This window comes from Oryzias latipes, chromosome 3 (assembly GCF_002234675.1).
Source record: "Oryzias latipes chromosome 3, ASM223467v1".
Classification (NCBI taxonomy): domain Eukaryota; kingdom Metazoa; phylum Chordata; class Actinopteri; order Beloniformes; family Adrianichthyidae; genus Oryzias; species Oryzias latipes.
In genome coordinates, this window is record NC_019861.2 from 20,502,742 (window position 1) to 20,527,285 (window position 24,544).

The 24,544-nt window shown below is 38.1% G+C and overlaps 2 protein-coding genes across 2 annotated transcripts; one reads left to right on the forward strand and one right to left on the reverse strand.

Annotated features, from left to right (window-relative positions):
- The first annotated feature begins 10,753 nt into the window (after positions 1–10,753).
- LOC101161474 (histamine H2 receptor) lies at positions 10,754–16,355 on the forward strand. The gene is made up of 3 exons (XM_011489032.3): positions 10,754–10,799; positions 10,912–11,720; positions 13,311–16,355. The coding sequence occupies exons 2-3, from the start codon at positions 10,916–10,918 to the stop codon at positions 13,601–13,603; spliced, it is 1,098 nt and encodes a 365-aa protein (XP_011487334.3). The 5' UTR covers positions 10,754–10,799; positions 10,912–10,915; the 3' UTR covers positions 13,604–16,355.
- A 1,273-nt stretch (positions 16,356–17,628) lies between these two features.
- Positions 17,629–23,711, reverse strand: LOC101155998 (cytochrome b5). The gene is made up of 5 exons (XM_004066988.4): positions 23,277–23,711; positions 21,137–21,265; positions 20,062–20,085; positions 19,935–19,966; positions 17,629–18,761 (listed from the first exon to the last, which is right to left on the reverse strand). The coding sequence occupies exons 1-5, from the start codon at positions 23,454–23,456 to the stop codon at positions 18,671–18,673; spliced, it is 456 nt and encodes a 151-aa protein (XP_004067036.1). The 5' UTR covers positions 23,457–23,711; the 3' UTR covers positions 17,629–18,670.
- Positions 23,712–24,544: the final 833 nt, after the last annotated feature.

Here is a 24,544-nt window from a genome sequence, read left to right on the forward strand (position 1 = left end):
ACGAGGAAAAGTTTAATTTCACCAGTGAGACAGTAAACGATGCAAGCAGTCAAACAGGCAAGGCAGAATTCCCGCTGTGTGCATTTGGACAGTGGAAGAGAAAGGTAGATGACATGCTTGAACTAGGAATTTTCTCTACCACTATAATGGGATTAAAGTTCATTGCTGCCAAAAAATGGTGGTTCCCACCGCCATCTAACTTCAAGGGCCTATACCATGCAAAACAACCAATACCATGGTTATTGTTTGTTTTTGTGGGCAAAACACAGACCCACTGCCGAAGTCGGCTCTAAGATGATGTCATGAAATGGGCAACATCCACATGAGCAAAGGAGGTGCCTCAGAGATTAAGTCGTCTTACTTGGGTAAGAAGGAAAATTAGCAGCGAAAATAACTAATATTTTACTTTTGAAAAAATTTCTTTAGTGTTTCAAAGGTAATATATTATCAAATAAATGGATACCGTTTACTCTAAAATGATTAAGAAAAACATGATATATGATATAGAATTTGATAGGCAACATCAAAGATCTTCAATGAAGTTTATATGTTATTGGGTTTGTAGTCAAGAGTCTCACAGTAGGTGGTTACTACCATGGGAGGCATCGACCTCAATGTTCAGAGAGGTCAGAAAGGAGGTAGATACAAGTAAAGCGGTTGGGTTTCAGATGAAACATTTAGTTTTTACTTATGCTACATGGTCAAGAGTACAAAGGTTACACATCCAGTCAAGCTTGGAGGTGCATGGCTTCTGAAACACAATAGGTCAGGCTAAAGCAAGAAAGAAATTCATGTTATTTCTACTGTCACTGAGCACATCCTGTTACTCCTTTTCTCCATACAGTCAAATAGTTACTGTAAATGTGTGTGCAAACATGTCAAAACTGTAAAAAGAAACATTTCCACCAAGATTCTTCAATTGACAGATCAGTGAAGTGCAGGTTTTTACATTGTTTATTTATTTATTTTTTTAACAAGCATATCCTGGTCTTTTTGTCTTATGTTAATTGTACAGCACTTTGTAATCTTGATTTCGAAAAGTACTATATAAATAAAGTTTATTTTTATTGTTGTTATTATTATAATTATTATTATTATAAATCAGCATATAATTATGAGAAGAGTGAAAAAAATGCTTGCCTTAAGTTTATTGCATATTAACAAAGCTCTCAGGATAAGGAAGTAGCCCATAGCAAAGTGCTTTTATACCACTTCCTCACTTCCTCCCATAGTACCTCCAGCAAGATATAAAAAAAAGGGATTACACAGCAACTCTGGCACTTTTCCGATGAAAGTCTCTCACTTGTTTGCTTAAATCAGGATATTTTCCTGAAGTCTTTGGTCTTCGTCGTTTTATTTTTTGCGTGCTGCACCTATTTTATGGTACAGCGGGATTTCACAAAGAAAAGACAGTCTGTTCCCTAAACAGAAGCTCACAGAGACAGCGTGCGCCATTGGCTTTGTATTGGAAAAACGAACTGCTACATACAGTAACTGTAATGAAACGTGGATAAAAAAAGGGCGTGATAACAGAGGGAATGTCTTAACGAAACTAGCGTTTCCTTAACAAAACAAATAAAAGGATTTACAATGATATTCAAGTTGTGTTGTTATTGGGATCTTGATAGTTTTTTTTTTCTTGCGACACATTTGAAGTGAGCGTGTAATAAAATGGAAACAAGCTTCTTTTGCGAATACTTTTACCCTGCCCTCACTTTCTTGTACATAAACATCAGTAAATATAGGGCGGCAGTGCGGGTTGAGGTGGCTGAGCAGGTCGCCAATGAACGAAGGATCGGCAGTTCAATTCCGCTCTCCAGTCAACTGTCATTGTGGGCTTCACCTCATGCCTCAAGTGTGGCTCCACTGGCATGTAAATGCCCTCTGTCATCTGTCCCAGGGCAACTGTGGCTGCATTGCTAGCTTATTACCAATCATGAATGAGGAGTGAAGGAATAATTACACATTGTAAGCACTTTGAGCATCTGGAAAAGCACAAAAAAATCCTATCCATTATTATTTAAATCCAGAGCTGCAGGAAATTGTGGAGTTAGGGAAAATAATGGCTGTTTTTTATCACCCCTAAACTCAATACTCTGTCATTTAGTCGTGTTTTTCCAATGTGAGAAAGTAGAACTGCTCAACATCATTTGTCAATATTTAAACGGAACCAAAATTGTGTTGTATCTTTGTTACCTATTTGAGGGTCCTTTCCGTTTCTTTTCTTCTTTTTTTTAGAAAACAGGAGCTCTGCAATTAGAGAAGTACCAACATGCTGCTTCTGACAGTACAGACTATAAACTCTGACGAGGGCAACAAGGGAAGATTAGGATTTATGTGCAATGAAGCTATATTTGAGTCATTATGATAACCAAGGCTGTGGCACCAGGCAATAAAGAGAGCAGCATTTCGCCATCTGCATCTGCAAAAGAAGCATGAGTATGGCTTTAAACTCTGTCTGGTGTTGACAACCAGTGTGGCAGATGAGTCTTTCACTGTTAATTCAGTGGTCTTTAAAAGGCATTCTTGTTTTCGCCAGTGAGATTGCATCTGAGACAGCGACAATTGGATTTTTTGTGAGCATATAAGCTGACAAAGTTGACAGGCGGCTATAATTGATCCTGACAGCCACACTGAGGCTGGAGAGAAGGAAATGACAGTTTGTGCACAATATTTATTCTGCATTTGATCAGATGTGAAACAAATGATTTGGTGTAGTACAGTGGAGCAGACCACCCTCTGAACCATTGAATGAACATGAACATTAATGTGTGTTGAAAAACTCTTGAGAAACCTAAGAAAAACCTGAAAATCACGTTAAATGACTTCTACACTCACATCCCATGTAAGTTTACAGCTAATTGTTCACACAAATCTTAAATATCATAAGATTTAACAAGTATTGCTTTTAACATGCAATGATTTGTATTGTCAAAAGTGTCAGTCATCCATTCAAATAACATTTAACATGTCTTTTAATAATTACTATAGCTACAGGTCCATAAGCAGTAGACATGCAGACTATTTTTCTAAACAATTGTGAAAGAATGGACCATTCTCAGTGGCTCAATGAATTTCAGTGTGATAGAAGGCCATCTATGCAACAAGTGCAGTTGGGAACACTTCCCCGCTCCCACTGTAAATATTCCAGAGGCAGCTGTCAGTGGCGTTGTATGAAAGAGAAGGACAGCAACTCAGCTACAAAGTGGTAACCACATAAAGTGGCAGAGCGAAGTCGAGATTCTGAGGCGCATAAAAGCACAGAGGTCACCAACTTTCTTGCTGTTAAGCCCTCCGTAGCTCTAAACTTCATGTGTCCTTCAGGTTTTGCTTAAAAAATGCTTGATGGAATGGGTTTTGATGACTATCCATCCTGACAATGATTCACAAAGTCTTTGATGCAGGGGTGTAGAGCAAGCCACCACTGAACTCTAAAAGCAGCGGAGATGTGTTCTCTAGAGGGACAAATCATGCAGCTTGATCAATGTGCTGACTGCTGGAGCAGCGGGTCCATTTACGAGAGTTTGTTTTTCTGGAGCTGGGCTTGGCGAGACACACTTATGAGTGTTTTTGGCCAATAAAAAGAAAGAATTGAACCATAAAAACATCGATATCCTTATATTTCTACAGTTTCAACAAGACATCTTAACAAAGCAAGCGATTTCTTTGCAGTGAACACGTTTTAATAAACTAATAGTGAAACACGCAACAGGTGCTGCCTTTTTCAATGGAAATGTCATTTGAAGGAAACAAGCACAAAGCTCCCACTGAGCCGTGCTGCTAATTTTTGATTTGTAACCAGACTGCAATAATAACCTAAGAGCTTCCTGTTGCTGCAATTTAGAATTCAGCTTTCGTACAATTACATTACACACTCAAAAACGGTGACTTTTTTTGTCTTTTGAAATACTTTGGACCAGTTTGTTTCTTTGACATTGTGAATGTAAGAAACACTTAGGAAAAAGTGCTAATTTTACCAACAAATATTATTTCTGGTTAATTACTGTCTGATGGTTCAAAGATAGAAACAGAATCTTGAAAATGCAGTTGAACAATATGATGAGCAGCAGCTCCCAAACTCTGCACTTTCAATGTAAGAACAGCCACAAAAAGCAAAGAGAAGGATCACCATAACTTTAATGCTCTGGCTTTTTACTCTGTGGACTCATTGATATTCTCTGCAGACTGCTTGCCATCAAAGGTTTGACGCACACATGAATGACGTCATACAATAAACATTGCTCTGCACGTCCAGCAGGCACCAGCTGATAAAAGACACATTTGTGCTTGGAGACAGGGCATAAAGGAAATTCTGATTAAAGCTGCCCTGTGCCGTCATGTGCTGTGGGTTGAGCTGTGAGCATTGTGAAAGAAGGGCATATTCACTTCCCATCTGTTATCATTTCCTGCATGGGGGATGGATCACTTATTGGTGTCAAAGTGCTACTGCAAATACAGTGTACAGGTTTCCTCTCAGCACTAACCTGGCCTCCCGACTGAAATGTAACGTGTCAGCTGAGGACTGGGTGGTGCAGGAAAATCAGGATGAAATAAATTAAAAGTTTAAATAAAATTGGTTTATATGTGTAAGCTTCTGTAAGTATTGTTGTTTCAACCCCAAATCAAACCTCAGGTACGGCAGGCAGTCTGTTTTAAAGCCATATTGTTAGCTTTAATGCATGAATATGTTGTCATTTTAAAGCTCCTCTGCAGTTCAAAAGCTTTTTGGTGTTTTCAAGTTCCCTTTGGAATTAATGACTGTGAGTCTGTGATGGATGATCTGTCCAGCGCACATCCCAATACCTGATAACAGCTTGAAAAGGCTTATGGGAGCTCCTGCAAGTGAAAAGGTAAAGGAAAATGATCAGGTAAACTCAACGTTGGAATTAGCTTTCTTTAGCCAATTACTTTCCTAATGCCTTTTTGTGTGTGATCTCACACAAATCAGCCAGCATGTTAATTCAATTTCTATTCTCTGAAAACAAACCAAAAATATGAAATACACAAAAATACAAAAATCGGTCATGTTTGAGGTCTCTTTCATGGAAGTGAAAAAGCTCTGGAGACAGGTTAAAATTCAAGCCTCCCATGTATTTTTGGGTTTAAAGCAAAAGCACTCTGAGTTGCAACAATTGTGTAACAGGGTCAATGTGCACCGCTGACAGTACTAATAATAATGTTCTTTTCCTTTTGTTGGATGAATCAACCTTTCTTTCAGTCTACACAAAAAATACACATCAATATTATTATTCTTACCCTGTAGATAGGAGAAAAACACATAAATACCATTTACATGCAACTAGAGAGGCAAATTTTAATATTTTTAACACGTATTGCTTTGTGTTTGACATGCAGTACACAGTGAAAAATACTGACAGCCCTCTCTGGATTCACTCACTCACATTGTGGTGTGCTTTTACGCTCATCTGAGACCACAAGGAGCACGCAGTGTTTAATAACTTCAAACCTGCCAGGTTTGGTTTTGTTTCTGCCCGCAGAGCCCTGTTATCAGTTAGACACACTGTCAAGACACACATCAGATTTTCACACAATCACTCATCAAGCCTCCCTGCTCCGCTTCCTCTCCTAAACATCATGCACCAACACTCACTGGTTGCATTGAATGGCGTTGTTGCCCACACAAACCCTCTCACATATACACACATGGAGAGACAGATCAAATCAATGGCTACCTTCCTCCACATCAGGAAGCGTTACACAGTAGGTGGCCAACAGAGGAGTCCACCCACTCACAGGGTATTCAATTGCAAGCATGTTCAAATTCATCTTCTCTATCTCACTCTCGCTCATATAGGATCAGCTGCCTTTATACATGTACCTTTGGGCAAGTGCCGCTTGTGCATGCACACCTACACATAAACTGCTGAGATGAATAGAAACAAACACACAACCTTTCTTGATCACACCAAAACACCCAAGACTAAAGTCATGCTGAAATCCTCCAAAAGGCGGGAATCATGAATGAACTATTCCTTAGCCTGCACTTCCTGCTCTCACCCAAAACATTTGTTAACTTAACAGACTTTACTTCGGTATAGGCAAATATCAAATTAGGAAAGTTTTGGAATGCAAACTTTGCAGACATGTAGAATATCTCATATACCCTGATGAAAAAGATTAGGTCAATAGTTTAACCCTTTAAGACCTGAACTTTAGCTCCACTGTTTACATTCTTCTGACTTATCATAACTCTAACTGTTTACGCGGTTAACGTAATTCCAGCGAATTCTGAAGCGGGAAGAGTAGCCTTGTGCTGATTTTCAACACTTCACAGTAGTGAAGGGCTTATGCAATCAATGTAAATGATCTGATTCATGTTCAGATTTTGCACTAGACTAGAGAACACAATTTGCCTCTTTTTTTTCCACCTCTGTATCGCCTGCTTCTGCTTAGTGGACAAACATACCACCCTCCTCTGCCTCAGCATGTTCGTAGATGCAGCATATGAATGAGCAGGATGTCGTTCATGTTAAAAATAAACACTGGAGACGATTGCATTGTTTGAAAAGTATAAACACCGCTCAGAAGTTCACCGCAGCTCTCGCAGATAGTCGGAAGCAAATGCAGACAACAATAGTATGAACTAAACCGCGTGATTGTGAATGCGACTGGTGTAATGATGACCGATCGCTTTGAAGTAAAAACCGGCCTTTACAGTATGTCAAAGAGTGTGTTATTTAGGTGTCACAGGTGACATCTTTGGTGTTAATGGGTTGAACTCACTACTAACAAGTAATACTTCAAGGCATTGCTTTGGGTCCTTTCATTTTATGTCCCTATTTCCACTCCTCTCCTTTTAAAGTACAAACAGTTCTCTATGTAAGTAAAAAAAATGACAGTGACCTTTTTATCACTGTATCTCTTCATTAATGTTAGGAAATCTCTTAAGCTTTGATGATAAATGACGTCTTTAAGCCTCTTGAGACATGAGTAGATAGTGAAGGGGCACGAGTACAACACATTACTTTTTCTTTGAAAGACTGATTGTGTGATTTAATGGAACAGAACTTTCTGTAGCTGAGTTGAGTCATGGTCTTGGCAGTTAGGATAAAATAAAATTACCCTGCTGAGATGTCAGTCTTGAAGATCCTACTCTGTTTTTCACTGTCAATAAAACATCTTCCACTGCCTAAACCAGGGGTCCCCAAATCCAGGCCTCGAGAGCCGGCATCCAGCTGGTTTTCCAGCCTTATTTGCTGCTGATTACCTGAATCACGTGTGTTTAGCCAATAAGGAGCTTCAATGGCAGTTTGGTTGGAAAACATGTAGGACACCGGCCCTCAAGGTCTGGATTCGGGGACCCCTGGCCTAAGCTGTTGAAAGTCCCACTGTTGAACTGTTGGTGCAGAGTAAGCCTACGCCCATTTCCCATCATCCCTCTGTTTACACTCTCTCCTGCTAGCTTACAGCCTCTTACAACCCCAAGCTAACATTAGTGGTGCAACAAAAATGACGACTTGTCGTATTTTTCAGGCAGACACACGCAGCAGTGTTTTACAGGTAACTACCCTAGGACGGTTCAGTCAATTAACTCACCTGCTCAGCGTCCTATTTAAGCCCAGGTGCGCAATTGTTCATTCTCTTTCTTACCTTCAGCGCTCATTCTTCGCCCCTCCCTCCTCCCCGGCTTCCACCTGTGGGCTCCGTAAAGGGGGGTTTTGTTACCCGAAAGTTTTATGGAAATTTCTCATGGAATTGAACGGAGCCTTATGCCAAACGAAAAAGATGTGAATGCCAACTTAAAGAATGTGGAAAATTAAGTATGTCAAATAAATATTTCTTACTGCAAGAGTTGTCTGACTGAAATGATGTTGAACTGTATAGCTTGATAGATTGAAGCTATCAAGCTATACAGTTTTGAAGCAGATGTCAGCTTGGATGAGGAAAACAAAGACCTTCATATTTGTCTACAAGTGGATGCATCGGAATGGAGCGGAGCAGGGAGCTTGTAGTCCGCCGACTTCAGCACCATACGTCTCAGCTACACGCTTTTTCCAACTCTATTTTTCCTTCTGCTCCTGATTCATAATGATTTGAATAACGAATTATTTAGAAACGTGATTTTAAACTTAAATTTCCATTCTTCATCATGACAAAAATGCCACAAGAGCATGTTAAAAACACCAAAAACATGATTTTCATCTGAGTGGGTCTTTAAATGGCTGTTTGCCAAATGAGCATTAGACTTTGAGGTGGTCACGAGGAAGTGAAACCAGTAAAAGAATATTAATCCAAGAGCCTCAGTCTTTTAGGCTTTAAGGTGTTAGAGATCATTAAGCAAATCATGTCACTGGCACGTGTATTAAACTGGGATGGCATGCTGTTCTCCCTTGGGGTATTGGAGTATTGTGACAAAACAGAGCTGCCTGATTTACCTCCCTCAACCCCCCTCAACCCTCCGCCATGCATACATGCATATTAACAACAGATCTTTTGTACACCTCGTGATGTGCAGAAGATGCTGAAAAAAGCATTTTGGTAGATTGGAGCCTAACAAATCTGCATGGGAACATTATTCTGGTGTTGACATTTTCTAATGTAATTGTCACAGTTTTGCATAAACTACAACATTGTGCATTAGTTCCACTAATACTGTGAATTTTTTTTTCCATGTGTACAGAAACTTTTTAAAAGTAATGCCATGGTAAAGGTTAAAAACTGTTTTAATATGAAATAATTTTAAATAAATTAGTGACTCTTAGGATGCAGGAAAACAGTTGCAAACAGTTTTGCTAGAATGGTAGTCTGCTTGATGGATACACCATCACAAAGTCCTAAACAGATTTACCTCTGAACCAGGTAACCTCAATGAAAAAGGTCTGCAAAAATATTTCCTGCATTTTTATTTTACCCTTGTTATGAAATCTTTCAGAAGGAGGGGTGCTGGTAGCTCAGCAGGGTAGACCCAAAACACCTTGGTATAAAAAGGAGGTTGAAAGTCTGACACTAATGGTTGAAATTAGAGCATAATTTCTGCCAGACGTGAGAGACGTTTTCTTCTGAGTGGTGAAATGTTGACTAACTAGTTGTTATTGCTTTGGGAAAAGCTGACAGTAGGAAGCATGAAAAACTTGGAATGCAGTCAGACGTGACATTTTTCCTTGTTTTAACTGCAATTTATGACAAACATCAGTAATGATAAAAAAAAAAAGTTCATGTTAATCATAAAGAGAGTTTTGAGAAAACAAATAACTGATACTTCACCATTTTCTTATGTTTTTATTTACTTACAAACTATTTTACGCTTTACTCTGTCCTTTGTCGATGCCAATATGCTGTGTTGATGTGCACTGTTAAAACAAACAGCAACACACTTTGAGGGACCTTTCTGTGTGGAGTTTGCATGTTCTCCCCGTGCATGAGTGGGTTTTCCCTGGGGACTTTGGCTTTCTCCCACCATCTAAAAACAAGCTTCATAGGTTAATTGGGTACTATAAATTGTCCATAGGTGTGTGCTCCGGCAGCCCTGTGGGACAAAAACAGGTTTAGGAAACCAATGGATGGATGGATTCTTTATTTCTGAACAGTTTTTGGGTAAATAATTATAAAAAATCTCTAAAAGTCTTTCAGACATAAGACTTTTTCACAAACCAGACAAAATAATCAATATCATCAGTAAATCACTTAACCCAGTAATCATGTTGACAAAAAAAAGCTTTAAACCGTAGAAATCACACACTCTTCAGATTTAATTTAGCTTTTCCTTTGTGAACATGAACACACACACAGATAGACTAATTAGGCCAAGAATTAATAACATCCATGTCAAATCCAGTTTTGATTCATGCAAAACGTCTTATTCAGTCTAGGTTTTTTTCAGCCAATAATGAGCACATTTGGCCAGTGACTGCAGAAGATCATCTCCATATTTTAGGGTTTCCTGTCTGGACTGAAAACTGTTCTTTAAATTCTAATTTCTGAAATCATTTTAAAAAAAATTTCTGATATGAAAATTGTATTTGCTGCACAGACAAAGTCCCATGTGTTAGTCTGAAACATGATAGTGTGACATTTAAAGTCCCAACTCAAATCGTCTTTTGAGCTTTTTAAAAGCATTCCCAGTTGTTTTTTGCCAAAAAAACAAACAAACAAAAAAACCCAACAACTGTCATCTTCTAAGACAGTTTCTGCAGAGTGGCCGAGTGAGCCCAACCCCACTTCCCATCTCATCCATCTGTTTACACTCTCTCCTGCTATCTTACAGCACCTCACAACCCCAACCTAATATTAGCGGTGCAACAAAAATGGCGAACAATATTGGAGTCATTCGGCTGTACAGTTTGGAGCCATGATGGCAGCTCAGATGAGGAAAACAAATAGATACACGAATCTAGATGTGCATCAGAATGGAGTGGAGCAGGGAGCTTGTGGCCCATCGATTTCAATTTTTAGTAAAAACTACAGGCTTTTTCAAACTACATTTTTTCGTCTGTTCTTGATTCACCACGATTTGAAAAAAAAAAATACTCAGAAATGCAATTTTAATCTTAATTTTATTTATATATGTCCTCTATCATGAGAAAAATCCCACGAGAACATGTTAAAAACACCAAAAACACTATTTTCATTGGAGTGGGTCTTTATACAGATAAAACATACTTTTGAAATGAATAAAATATGTGTTGCCCATGTATTAGTCTGAGACGTGAAAGTGTGGCATAATTGTATTGAAAGACTTTTCAATGAACTCCATGATCCAGCAGAGAACTGTTGAGGTCTGACTGTTGCATGGCAGGGCAGGGCAGGGGGCTGTTGCCGCCCATCACTGATTGCAGCAGGTGCGTATCTGATTGTTGCGCCTGCGGCAGCCTGAAGCTGCTCTTGGCTGAAGTGACTCCAGATCTCTGTTCTCAACATGTTTTCTCTGATTGACTCTATGCCACTCTAAAGAACGATGTGGCAAACACCTGAGCTGTCAGCCTCCAACCACACCAACGCGTCAGATGTTGACCCTGAGAGGCTGCTGCTGCTGCTGGAGCACCGCTCCCTCAAAGTGGGCATCATAACCGCTTTGGGGTTGATGATCACTCTAGGGAATGTTGCGGTGCTCCTAGTGATCACGTCGTCGGTGGCTGGTTGGTCGAGAAACTCTCGGTACTTCCTGCTCTCTCTGACCGCCGCAGACTCTGCGTTTGGACTGTTGGTCATGCCCCTGAACCTGTGCGTCAGTTTGCTGAAGGACTACACGGACGGCCCGGACGCTCTCTGCCACGTCGTGGCTTTTTGCAACGCCACCGTCTATTCCACCTGCATGTACACTCTAGCCACGATCAGCCTGGAGAGGTACATAGCGGTGTTCTACCCGCTGCAGTACTCCACCCTCATGACCAGGAGGAGGACGCTGCTGCTGATCGCCTTCGCCTGGTGCTTCCCCCCCTTCCTCCTCCTGCCAATCTCATTTCCAGACAGCATCATCGAGGTGCATTTTTCCAACGCCTCACTGGTTTGCAACCCATCCTACTCCACAAACATCGCCTACTCACTGAGCTTGACAGCTCTAATATTTTTCCCGTGCTCCGTCGTCATGACCTTTGCAAACCTGAGGGTGTGGTGCGCAGCCAAGAGACAGAGGCTGAAGATGCGCAAATACGGCTGTGCGCTTCGCAGCAGGCACAACGTGGCATCGAGAGTGCTCGTGCCCGTGATGACGGCCTACTACACCTGTTGGACTCCCTGCATGGCCACCATGATCTACAATGGTAAGCAAAGCCATCACAGGGAGAAGTTAAATATGTGAAGAAGCACTAAAAAAAGAATCAATATTTGTGTCCATGAAAGTTCTGCTGCAATCCCCTAAATCAACTTGAATTAATATGCAAGTTTGAATGCAAATTTGCTCCTGTTTGAAGATGAAGGGGGTGTAGTCTGTCTTGCATAAGTCATCAGTTGAAGACAAGGTTGCATCAATTCCAGGGTGTAGTGTGGGATGATTTGTTTTCTATTCAAACTGCTGGTATTTTCTCTGATTTTTAATTCTCAGGCATGGCAAATGAAAATTAGTTTAAGTAGGAGTTCTGACAGACTTTTGCTAAACATCTGATGACATTTTATTTGGTTGCGGTTTTATCTATTTTAATCAATTGTGACATTTTATACCAATATTTAACATGAAGTTTTAATCTAAGATTTATTCGTTCTACGGAGTACTTTAAATAGTAATTTCTTTTGATTTTCATCATTTTTCCCAGGAAAAACACTTTTTACATAAACATGTTAATACTGTTTTAACGGCAGTTTTAACTCAGAGATTTTTGTCTTTTTTCCCCTTCATTTTTATCATTCATATCCTGGACATGAAGCCTTTGAGTACAAAAGTTTATTTAAAGCTGGATGGGTTAAAAATCCCTGCAAAAATGATGACAGCAATCCTAAATTGTAATGATCTAAATCATAGTCTTAAAATAAGCCATACCTTTCTTACTTAAAAAAATCAAGCACTTTGAACACAAATATGCACTTGATGTTGCTTTTAGGAGAAACATCCATATACATTTCAAGTTTCAAATGAAATAATCTTGATTTCTTGTGTTTTGTGAATTTAATTTTATCATTTTTTTCAAATGAAAATTATGAAAGCAAAGGGAGCCATGGGTTTTTGAGTAGGATTTTTCATTTTAAATGCTTCATCAGTTCTTTGAGTGTTGGTGTCCACTTTATGGTTTCAATGGGATTTAGCTTTGGAGTCTGGCTGATTTTTATTCTGTCTAAAGTGTTTCTTCATCACTCTGGTGGTTCAGGGCTCCAAGCACAGTTAATTTGTATACTGCTTGATGCTTTCTTCATAATCCTGAGTAAAGAATCAAACTTTTTCTTCCTTAAAGGTTATTTGGTCCATTGGAATGACAATCTGTCAGTGAATATTTTTAGGCCTCTATTTTTGTGCTAAAAAGAGAAGAAAGTCCCTAAAATTTCAAATTATTTGTGTTGTCCAACAACAAAACTTGTATCTAAAACATTTTTTCTTCTTCTCTTTTTTTCTCTTCTTTTTTTGGGCCAAAGTTTAGCAAGGGTAGTCCTTTGGTCTACACGTTGTCATTATAATACCACAGCTTCTGAGATCAAGTTGGTAGTCTGTATTTCACAAAACATCCTAATATTTCAAAATGAAAAAAAACCAAAATTTGTTTGCAATAATTTAACCCATCAACTCTGTAAAGATACGGTCTGAGTAAAACCATATGCACTTAGGCTTTGGGAATTGGACCAAAGTTTGCTGCTTTACTGACCAATGTGTTCTGGTGTTTTGAGAGTTGGATGCGTGCCTTACTTGAACACTTTCTGGTCCACAGCCGTCTCAGGTAACACAGTACCAGAGTGGGTGGAGTTTGTGGTGGTGTGGCTACCCACCTCCAATGGTTTCCTCAACTGTATCTTCTATTTCTGGATAAATCGAAACTTTCGCAGGAAATTTCATCTAGTCCTGCACAGGCTGGCTCTGGCTGTCTGTCCTAAATTGGCCAGCAGCTTAGGCATCAGCATCTCAACCACACCGTTTGAGTCTGGATTCTTGGACAACAACAACAGTGTTCATGAGCGCTCGTCCAGTGTGTCCTCCACCTGTACATTGGTCAGCCTGGCTTAGAACTTGCAGGCTAAAAGAAGAACACAAACATGGCAGATGACACAGCTAATGAACTGAGTGACATCATTGATTTTCTGGATGATCTTCACAGTCAGTGCTGTGTTGTTGACATCTCGCTGTGATCCCAAGGATCAGGAAAAGGCAGCATTGGCTGGAAACGTAAATGAGCATTGCTGACAAACACTGTAAAATAATAATCTGAGGTTTTTGTGTATTTTATTTATCCTTTTAATCAGAATTCAATGTAAAGAAAACAGAGCGTGTGTTTTTGTCAGCTGAACACTGTTTTGCTTATGTGATTTCAAATGTTGTAACACTCATTGGCACAGTTACCAGGATTTACCCTCTGGTCAGAGATGGCCTCTTAAATCACCTTTTTTAGTTGTTTTATGGTTATTAGCCATTAACCTTGTCTGTATCCCAGGAGTTCCTTCCAATATTCTGCATGAAGCTTTTAATAATGTCAACCTGTTCAGCTACTCAGGTCAACACGTCCAAGAAGTTCAGTCAGCTAATCAAAAGTAACATCTGCCTTTCATTATAGACGTTTAAATGTTTCTGATCAAATGCACTTTGAAGAACTAAGGCTATCTACTTTTCCACCCTAACACCTGTGTCGAAGACTTTGGCATGTAACGGCTAAGAGAATTTAACCTTTAAGTCAGCGCATTTCGGAGCATGCAAGGAGAAAGATAATTAAGCACATCCACCTCACAAAAGGTCACTACATTTGTGCTGGAAAGATCCTGAGCTTAATATCTCCAAACAAATAAAGGCGTGGGAGCGAAATCCTCTGGGACCTTCACCTTCAGTTTGACATCATTTTGATAAATTGACATCTAAATCTTTATCTTAGCTAAACTTTATTTTGTTGTAAAGGTAGTTGTAGACATGTAAGCGCACACAAACTGCATAAAGAGGACTTTTGAACAATTAAGCAAATCACAATTTTATTCATTTTAGCATGTATGCTGCTGCTTGGCATTGCCATAAATGGAAAGCAGCATTTACAAAACTGTGACCTTTGGAAGTAATAATGGTCTATGAATGTACACATTGTTTCTAATTTTAAGATATAAAGAAAAATGAATGACTGTGAAATAAAGCATAATGCCTTTGAATGGTTTGACTTTAATTGTGGAATTTTAAGTAAATTCTTTTGAGAATTGTTGAAATATTAACATGCCTAATGCATGAAATTGAATTTCCTGTTTTTGTTGATTGAATTCTATTCCCAGTGACCCATTTTAGCTTTGGTTTGTCTCAACAAACTGCAGAAGAATTTAAATTTACTGTGAAGATTTTAAGAACCTGCTGACTTCAACACCCTTTTTGTCAAGACTCTCCAAAAATCTTAACATTTCAATCATTTTGCTTGACAGATGGCAAAGCGTGTTCAAAAGAATGTTTTTCTCAGCATGTTTTCAACAGAGTGTCTTTCAATGACCCCCCCTCCCCCCTTGAAATATAAAAAAGACCTGATTTTTACCTCAGTTTTAATCGACGAGAGTCTATATTTTCTTTTTTCTTATACCAATAAGTGAAAGGACTATTCTCTTTTTAGTTATAGATATGGGCTGTCAGACAGTAGCATCATAAGAAACCTGCAGTTAATTGAATGTGAGAGCTTTTAACTGCATGATTTCACACTGTACTACCAGTTTTCAAAAAATAGGGAAATTGACATCTGCATATCTTATCATAGTTTTTTTTTCTCTTCAGTTAAACTACATTTTCCCTAAGAGCTCTGTAGAGCAATTCTGTTCTTCCCCTGATAACAGGATCCTCCTCAGTGGCCATGATAACTGCAAAGCCCCCTTGGATCACTGGCTCAGATATGTTAAATCTTTGAGATATTTAGACTATTTATTTCTCCATAACTTTAAAGCTAGAATTCATGCTATCAATTATGTCAATCCAATACCAAAACGGTTAAATTAGCTCTCTGTAAATGATCTAAGCTGCATACAGTTTCCATCACTTTGGTTATTTGCATTTGCACCTTTCCTCTCTTAAAATACTGAGTAACAAGTTCTGCTATTGACCCTATAGAGAAAACCAAAAAGGACTTAAGTTTAAAATAATTACATTTAAGTGTGGCCACTTATGAGTAGGAATAAATTTAGCTTGGTTTTAATTTCTATTTTAAAAAAAGAGCTCCATACAAACTTTTTAACATGCAGTGAGAAATTGTTTAAAAACTATACATGTACACAAATTATTTAGTTGTATGTAAAATCCGTTTCATAGGATGACGTTAGAAAAGAACAGTAACTTGCATGTCAAATGAATTGATGCGATCAATGTATGATGAAAAAATCAACCAAATCTTGATGGGTAAAAAGGTTTGTATTCAACTAAGCATTGCAATGCAATGAAAGGAAAATGAATTTGCTTAGGAAAAGGTTAAAGATAAGATATGCTCCTTGCAACTAAGGTACTTCAGATCTTTGTGTAATTTCTCTTCTTTTTTTGATCAGTTTTCCTTTTTTTATTTTTTACTTTTGTGTTTGTGTCACCAACAAAGGTCTCAGAGGACAATGATGTGTCGTGCATTCTCACCCTTCACTCTCCCTGACAATTGCTGCTACTAGAAATAACAAGCAGTTCAGTCACAGAGACTGATGGGGAATGGATTTCATATTTTCTGAATGAGAAAACATGACTGTCAGTGTGCTTCTTTCTTTCTTTTCATAAATGCAGTAAACGCACAAGACAACTGGGGTGTGTGTCGCCTCCACACTATGCTAAATAAAAAAAAAAGTCAACATTGTAACATGTTTTCATGTAAGAAGCTTTCCATGAATCTCCATTTACAATAAATACACAAGTTCCTTTTTTATGTTATATCATTGCAGTCTCAACCATTGTTATTGTTTTTCATAGTGGAATGCAGCCTCTCACACCATCTGTACCACATTTTCTTCTGGTCTGTGGCTATTAAAGACTTGAGATAAATTCAGATTGAGCCCATGAATAGGTTTAAACCTTTTATTTTTCATATCATTGACTGTCACGATATTTTCTTGGGTCTACACTGCCATCTTGTGTCTATAAAAGGTACCGCAGTAGAAAAGACAACCCCAACTTTGAATGAGCTGGTGAAATAATCATTTGAATACATCTCAAGAGTTTTATTGGTGTACTTCTATTTACAGAATGATGAATGGGAAAACAGGTCTCACTCTTTATTTACAACACCAGCCATAAGGTGATAGAAGGGGATGAATCACCCGGTGTAATCTGTGCTCTCGTAATATGCTAATCCAGCAAGTAAGGGCTCTTGTGGAGGTTGCAGATGGAAGGGCTTTTATTTCAATAATCACCCCTTCCTGCTCTTCTCCACTTACCTCTTTTCCAGGAAAAATTGCTCAGGGGAGCAGCAAGCATCCTAGAAACATTGCATGAAAGTGTTATTTGCTTTGCAAAGAAACCAATACCATAAATAGGCTCATTCAGAAACTGCAGTACTGGCTCCAGCTTTCATAATCTACTTATATTAATTTTTTTAACACACATTCCAAGCTGGGTTTTCTAAATATGCTGCTAATGGTGTATATAGATTCTAACATCAGAGTTTGAAGAATATTTTCATACTTTTGAAGTTATTTTTGAAAAAAATGTCATTCACAATTTCCTTTTTTACTTTTATCGTGTCAATAAGGACCAAACTCTCAGAAGAATGTTTCGAGTATCTCATTGAATCTTTGCCCAAGGAGCCCTTGTGCCATCCTAGGTACTTTAACATTGGGAGTTGGGTCATCTAGACCCACTAGACAGTGCGCTGAACCTTTTTTCTTCAATGATTTGTGATCACTGGTGTCCATGGATTACATGAAATCTTTCCACCTTAATCCACCTTTGTCATGGTATGGAGAACACGTCAATGGAAGGGCGGGGTCATCTAAGATAGCACAAGGGTAATCTAGCAAAACCTTTAACATTTCGTCTTTTCTTTTTTAACACTGAGTTATCTCATTAATTGACCCCTGAATGCCTTTTTTATGAACACATTCAATTATGAAAACTTTTTAAAACTTTTATTTATTCCATTAGGAAAATACAAGATTTACTTCTTGAACTTTTTATCTCCCCAAAATGCATCACATATTGTACTGAATACAAAGATACCATACAAAGGTACAGACATATTGTATTGTTTTTCAGTTGTTCCTCATTTTTATCATTACAATGTAAATCATGGGTGATGTTTCCTTTATTTCAATGAACACACATTGGACGTTAAAAGTACTTAAAATAATGTGATCCAACGGCAGCCATGTCCTATCAAAACCTGTGTGCAACAGGTAGAAAAGCAACTCAATGCTGAATGTATTCCTTATTTGTTTACAATAGTATATCAAAAGTTTTATGCTGAAACTTAAAACAACATTTTTGTGTTGGAGACCTAGACACATCTATGGAAGTCAGTATCTGGCAAGCTACCTGGCATGAAACCCACAGAACAGTTACAACACAACTTAATGCAAAATCTATGACAGTAAACTCTCCTATTAATGAAACATGTAGAGAAAAAAAATCTATCAGATTCATAATACACAGCATTTAATTCTAAGGGTTTTCTCGCTGCTGTTTTGTTGGAATGCAAGTGGACCGAGATGTCATTTCGTCTACATATGGTTTCAAGTTGTTTTTTTTTAAAAAAAAGCTCCATGTATGAAACAGAATTTCAAATTTGTAAAAAAAAGGGGAAATAGAGGATTTGATGGATGGATAGCTAAGCACAAGGCAATAATGAAAAGAACTTCTGATTTGGTTGAGATTTTGGAAGCAAATTTTGGACACAGAATCTTAATTTATTATCTCTACAAAAAGCACCAGAGGCCATCCAGCCACATCCTAACACGCCATTTAGTGCATCCATCATGTTTGAGGTGTGAAAAAGGCATGGAAAGTCATGACAACAACATGAAAACAGTGAAAGGCAGACAAACTGGTACCCAGAGAAACTTTGTCAAGTGTTTGGTGTGAAAAAGGGTTTTGGTCGAAAAAAAAAAATGAAGGCCTCCTGATGACAAAAATATGATCATTTTAGGACAGCATCACTCAAGATGACTTGTTTTCAAGGGTGAAGTAACGGTACAGGATCCCGAGAGTGACAGCAATGACGGCAGGTATCAACCAAAAGGTCCAAGAGCTGCAGAAAAAGAAGGGGAAAAGAATAGAATATTTGGAAGACTTCACAGATTTGAAGAATTAAAGGAAATTTTCTGTTTTGTTTCCAAGAAATTAAGCAGTTCTAGGAATTCCTGCACCTCTTTGTGAACACAACACACTGCTGCAACTTTGGTAAATTGCTCTAATTCTGAATAAGATCCAGATCCACCAGCTAAACTGTACAAAGGTTCAAACATAAACGGCATCACTCTAAACAATCAAACGTGCCGCTACATTACACTTTAACATCCCCACTTCTTTGTGAGGGTGATGCTGACACGAGAATAAAGTCTTTACGTTACCAACTAAAATCCCAGCTAAAAATGATGCTTAACAGTTTGCTAAAAGTCAAGAGTTGGCAAGTACTTTTTAGCTGTGGTGGGGAAAACAGATCAGACAATCAAAAAGCAGAGAAGTAAGGGGGTGTGTCACATCCAAATCAATTCAACCTAAAAAAAAAATCAAGCTAAATAAATGATAATTTTTAGTCGAATATAAACATTTTGACATTTACATCAATTTCAGACTTCTAGAACTTCAGACAAAAATGGAAGTTAAATTTTAATATTAGTAGTAACAACGTTAAAAAAAAATAGCCCTAAAAGACCAAAAGCAACTTTTTACTTAAAACTAAAATATTCTGAAACATTATTTTCTGCTGAAAGTAAAACGGGTTATTAATTCATTTTTGTTATTTAAAAATAACAAAAATGTTGTATTTTGAATGGCAGTTTTTATTATTTTGAGTGTAATGGAGGTCATTGTTGTGTAAAATTTACTAAGAATGCTACTATGATAAAATTGTTCACGTTCTACAGTTGCTTTTGAACGAGCATTAAAATAAGTTTGCTTTTTTTTTTTAAATTAAATTTAATAAGGAATCTCATTCCTGCAGTGCATTTCTTGTGGGTTAAATAATATTACACGTTAATAAACTGGGGGGAAAAATGGTTTAAAATTTGAACATCTTCCTACACCCTTTAGCTGAAAAATACTATAAAAAAATATTGCAACTTTTTAGGAGTTTAGCCTGAGGCTTTTAGTGCTGCAAACATCATAAAAATGCCCACAAGATCCTGGAGGAGCTTGTTATTCAAAGGTTACAGACATAATAAAGCGGCAGAAAGATCCCACACCCATCACAATGACTTACCTAGATTCCTGTGAACTGGAAGCTTCTACATTCTATAGCAGAGACAATACAGATGATAAATTGAATAAGATGTTTAAAAAAAACATTCAGGATTCTCAAAATGATTTAGCGAAACAACTAAACTGACCTTTTTTTCCTTTTTTCTGTCAGCCTGAAACACACACACACACAGACAGACACACACGCAGAACAATTACTTCAATTTGATGCATGAAACACGTCATTTACGTCACAGCTGTTTTATTTGTTTAAGTATTGTAGAGTTCATACAATATACATTTTAGAGGCAAACACTAAATCATTCTAGATGTTGAAGGATTTCCCAGCATACAAGCACAGCCTTCCCAAATGTTTCCTCCAGTAAAGTTTTGAATGACATAGAGGTAACATATTAAAAAATAGGCTTTGGATGAAATTGATAGCAACCAATGTTGTTCCCTACTTTGGCAGAAATATTCAGTAGAACAAAAACTGGAGAAGAGATTTTCTAAGTCTTTTAAGAATTGTTTACTCATTTGTTTTTTATTTTATGCCACTTGTATATAAATGGAAGCTATAGTTATTAATTTTAACATGGAAACGACCCTATTAATACAGCAACTTCAAGCTTAAACCTGGTTTTGGCTTCAGAAATGCATTTTTCACATAGCTCAGAACCCGTCCCTCAGCTTTTCCTGTGGAAACGCATTAAAGGATTTGCTTTAAGAACTGCACTAAAACGAACACTGCATTTGGTTTGCTTTTTAGGGAACAGACAGCTATGACTGTAGATAAAAACAAACCTAAATCACTGTGAAGCTGCCCTTAAATGCTATAAATTAAATGAATGACTCAAATATATTTTATGTGGTCTGCACTTTTTGTTTTCCAAGACAAATACCTTGTTTTGGTCACATATCCAGGCTGTCAAAGGAAGGGACTTTACTACTGAAAACAATGTTTGCTCATGTGACAGCCCATCTGAAGTTGTAACAAACATTTAACATGTTTCATTTTATGAATCAAATGATTCAAGGTGCTGCAGGTATCAAACCTCTTCATTTTACATGCAAGAAATGTTGTGGGTTTAAGAACTTGATCTGCCTAATTAGATTATCCCTGGATGACAACCTGCAAAAAAAAAAACTTGACCTAAAGTACCAGATAAATGGGTGAGAGTGTAAAACCATGTGACCCAGCTAGAATGTCAAGTCTTTTCTTACCAGGTGCAGCTCTCCAATGTAGTACTGTTGGAGCATCTCTCTGGCATCCAAGGAATGGCCTACATCCTCAAAGCTCTCTGTTGCATCAGCACCCCCCTGCTCCAGCAGAACCTCCTCACCCCCTGGATGCTGAATCAATGAAGAAGGGAGTTAGTTTAGATTCGGAAAATCCGGTTTTCTTTTTCTAACTTGGGCTGGTAAAACTGGTATTTCTTTACCTTACTTTACCATTAAGGTCATACATTCCTTCTATACTTTGAATAACTAACTTTTTGAAACCAGAACCACAACCACAGACCGAGTGGACCACAGAACACACTTATGATGTTACACTGATGAAACCATAGGTTCTGATGGGTTTTATTTGAATTCTGTATAAATACTATGTAAGGTGAGGAAATATTTTACTCAAGTTACAAATAAACAAGACCAAACTACTATATTTTCCTAAATTATCTTCAATGTATATTCATTTATTAATAAATAGTTGAACAGTAAACGGGCATTACGTAAATAGTTAAATTTATAAAGAGACAGTGTTGCCATTCATTTAAACACAGCTTTCACCGGATCAGTTTATTTAAGATGAACTATACTTTTGGGGGAAACATACGAACCATGACCCGGCACACAATGAATACGGATAAGAGTAACAAACTCAAACTTTATTTATATAGCGCCTTTCATTTTGGTTAAAAACACAAAGCGCTTCACATAAAAACAGATAAAACAGTCATAAAAAATGAAAGTTGTTAAAACGGAAAACAAAGGACAATCACACAAAGAAGGGACCCCTCCCTCACCACCCCCCGCCCCCACCCCCACCCACCCAGTTACCCCAGAAATTTAAGGCTCGGCTCTGCTGTGAGGAAACAGTATTTGGGAATCCCTTTATACCAGGAACCCACTCTGCCATAGGAACATCGCCACAGTGTCCACCCATACCGGGACAGCAAAGGAGTCCAATTCCCAGCCGTGAGGCTGCAAAGTTAAACTCCGGCTGCCCCAGCAAGGGCAGCTGGAGTTTAAGCACTTATTTCTGCTGTACAAAAAGTGTCTTGCATTAATAAATAATGTGCATCTTTGGATTCATTCATTCAGTTGTGTTATTTAAATTTATATAAAAAGGGGAAATTATTTATCAAGACATCATAAGTCTGTGATCCAAAATGGATCATCATGGAGATAGTGGGATGTTAGAGATGGGGGAAAAAGAAAGGGACGAAAATGGGGGTTATAGAAGTTGAAGGATGGCTAAAGAAGTATGAGGCAGTAGAATCACAAAGAAACAAGTTGCTGGAGGTTTATCGTCATTACTGTCAGGTGCAGATGCTATTCAAAAGGGCTCGGCCTGTCACCAGACACACTCAAATATTACAAACATACCTTCACACACATACATCTTAATACACTGTGGCTCAGATGTGACGTGATCCACGGCTCATGGCCTAGCCAGAGAACTCAGGGATCCCCCTTTTTGCCAGAAGAGAGGGCAGCAAGGCCTGGGACAGTGGGGTAGGGGACAGAAGGTCACTGATCCCACCTTGTGTAATGTGTGTGTGTTTGCTTGAGTGTATTAAGTGGTGGAGTAAAGGGATGTGTGTAATAAAAAGTGTAGTTAAAAGTAGTTGGCTGGTAGAGAAGGGCACAGTGAGGACTTATCCTATTTTGTGAGCAGGTTTGATGTTTTTCTAATTGTACCTTTTCCTGATTTTAATGTTTTTCTATTTCTTCATATCAAGGAGAAACCACAATAGAGTCCACACCCAGATCTTATGAAAGGACACCCTGAAGGTGCACTGAAGTTGTGTGGAGTCATGATTGTCCAATGTACATGTTATTATCTCTCTTTGATTTAAGAAGAACCAGGGGTGTTTGAATGCTAACATTCACTTATGATCTTTATAATCAACCATTTCTCTTTTGAAGGGCGGTTCTCTGCAAGGCCTACTTATTTAAGATAAGGCCATTCCGAGGACTGGTCTCCGATAAGAACTTGGCAAGTTACTCTCTAACTCTTGGTTGTATAATGGCAACAGAGAAGAGTAAACCAACCATTTTTCAACAAAAAACATTTTGTTAATGCATAAAAAAGACAAAACATGTATTGTGAACTGAAACAAACAGAGCCTCTTCTTACCTCTTCTACGAAACTCGAGATGTCGTATACCTTATCGTGGATTACCAGCCATGTGTCATTGATCATGTTGTGTACTCTTATCTCCTCTAATGTAAAGTATTTTAAGGCATTGTCGACGGTTTCACAATGGTCACTATTTGTGCTTTTGCCGCTCGACTTTAAGTTAGCCTCCTCGACCATTCTAGCGAGATACAAAAAAAACAAAACAAAAAGTCGTCTAGGTGTTGGCTAATGTTAGCCTATGTTAGCCAGGTATGGATTTAACGACTGCGACTTCAACGGTGTTCTAAAAAAGACGCAACTGAAGGGTAGCTACTTAATGTTTTCACGGGTACAGCGAATAAGAACGTAGAAAGGCAGAAGTAGACAGCGCCACCGTGCTGTTTATTACGAAATCATGAAACAAACCGGTACACTAGAAGGGACGTAGAACTGACCAATCATGTGTGTTCTAGTTTGCCAGCAGACCCGTGGTCATCAACCAATGAGTGGGCGAGATTTTGAGTGGTGGCCAATCAGATCAGCCACCTTGTGATCATGAGACCAAAGAAATGCGCAAAGGTTGTCAAGTGTGTGCTGTCATTGCGCATGAGAACATGACTTGCGTTTTTCGTGGCGTGAATAATGTTGTTAAAAAATCTGGGTAACATTTTATGGTTTGTAGTTTTTAATATATATTTTAAAAAAGGTCTCCTCCATCCATTCGAAAATTTGCAAAACACAAAGTAGGCAGCAATACATCCAGTTTCCATATTTTCCTGCAAGATAACCTTGGGCCAGATTTATTTTTTCTTTTGGGGCAAAATCATTTTTATTTTAACTTCATAGAGTAAGTTTCTTTGAAAAAAATACACTGACAAGTCACTACTTAAAGGATATAAAGTAAACTTTGGCTAAAAGACATACTTAGAGCAAGTGAACCAAAACTGTAGTAGTGTGGTGAAAGAAAACATAAGCCACAGATGCTGGTAAACAAGTGTAAACCTTAGTACGCCACACAAATAAATAACTCGTCCCCCTATATTTAAAAATAAGGGACAAAATGACCCTTTTAAGAATAACTTCTGTGTGCAGGAGACTTTTAGGGAACAAAAAAATATAAGTCCACGTCTGTGGTGTTTAATATATAGCTTTTTCTACTAGCTTTTTTCTATGTATCTGCCGTTGCTGATTATGTGAACAAACGGTAAGCCGAATATTCGTGTCCTGAAGACAAAAAAGAGATTTTAAGTTGTTTTAACAAATTTTTATTTTATTTTATTTTTTAG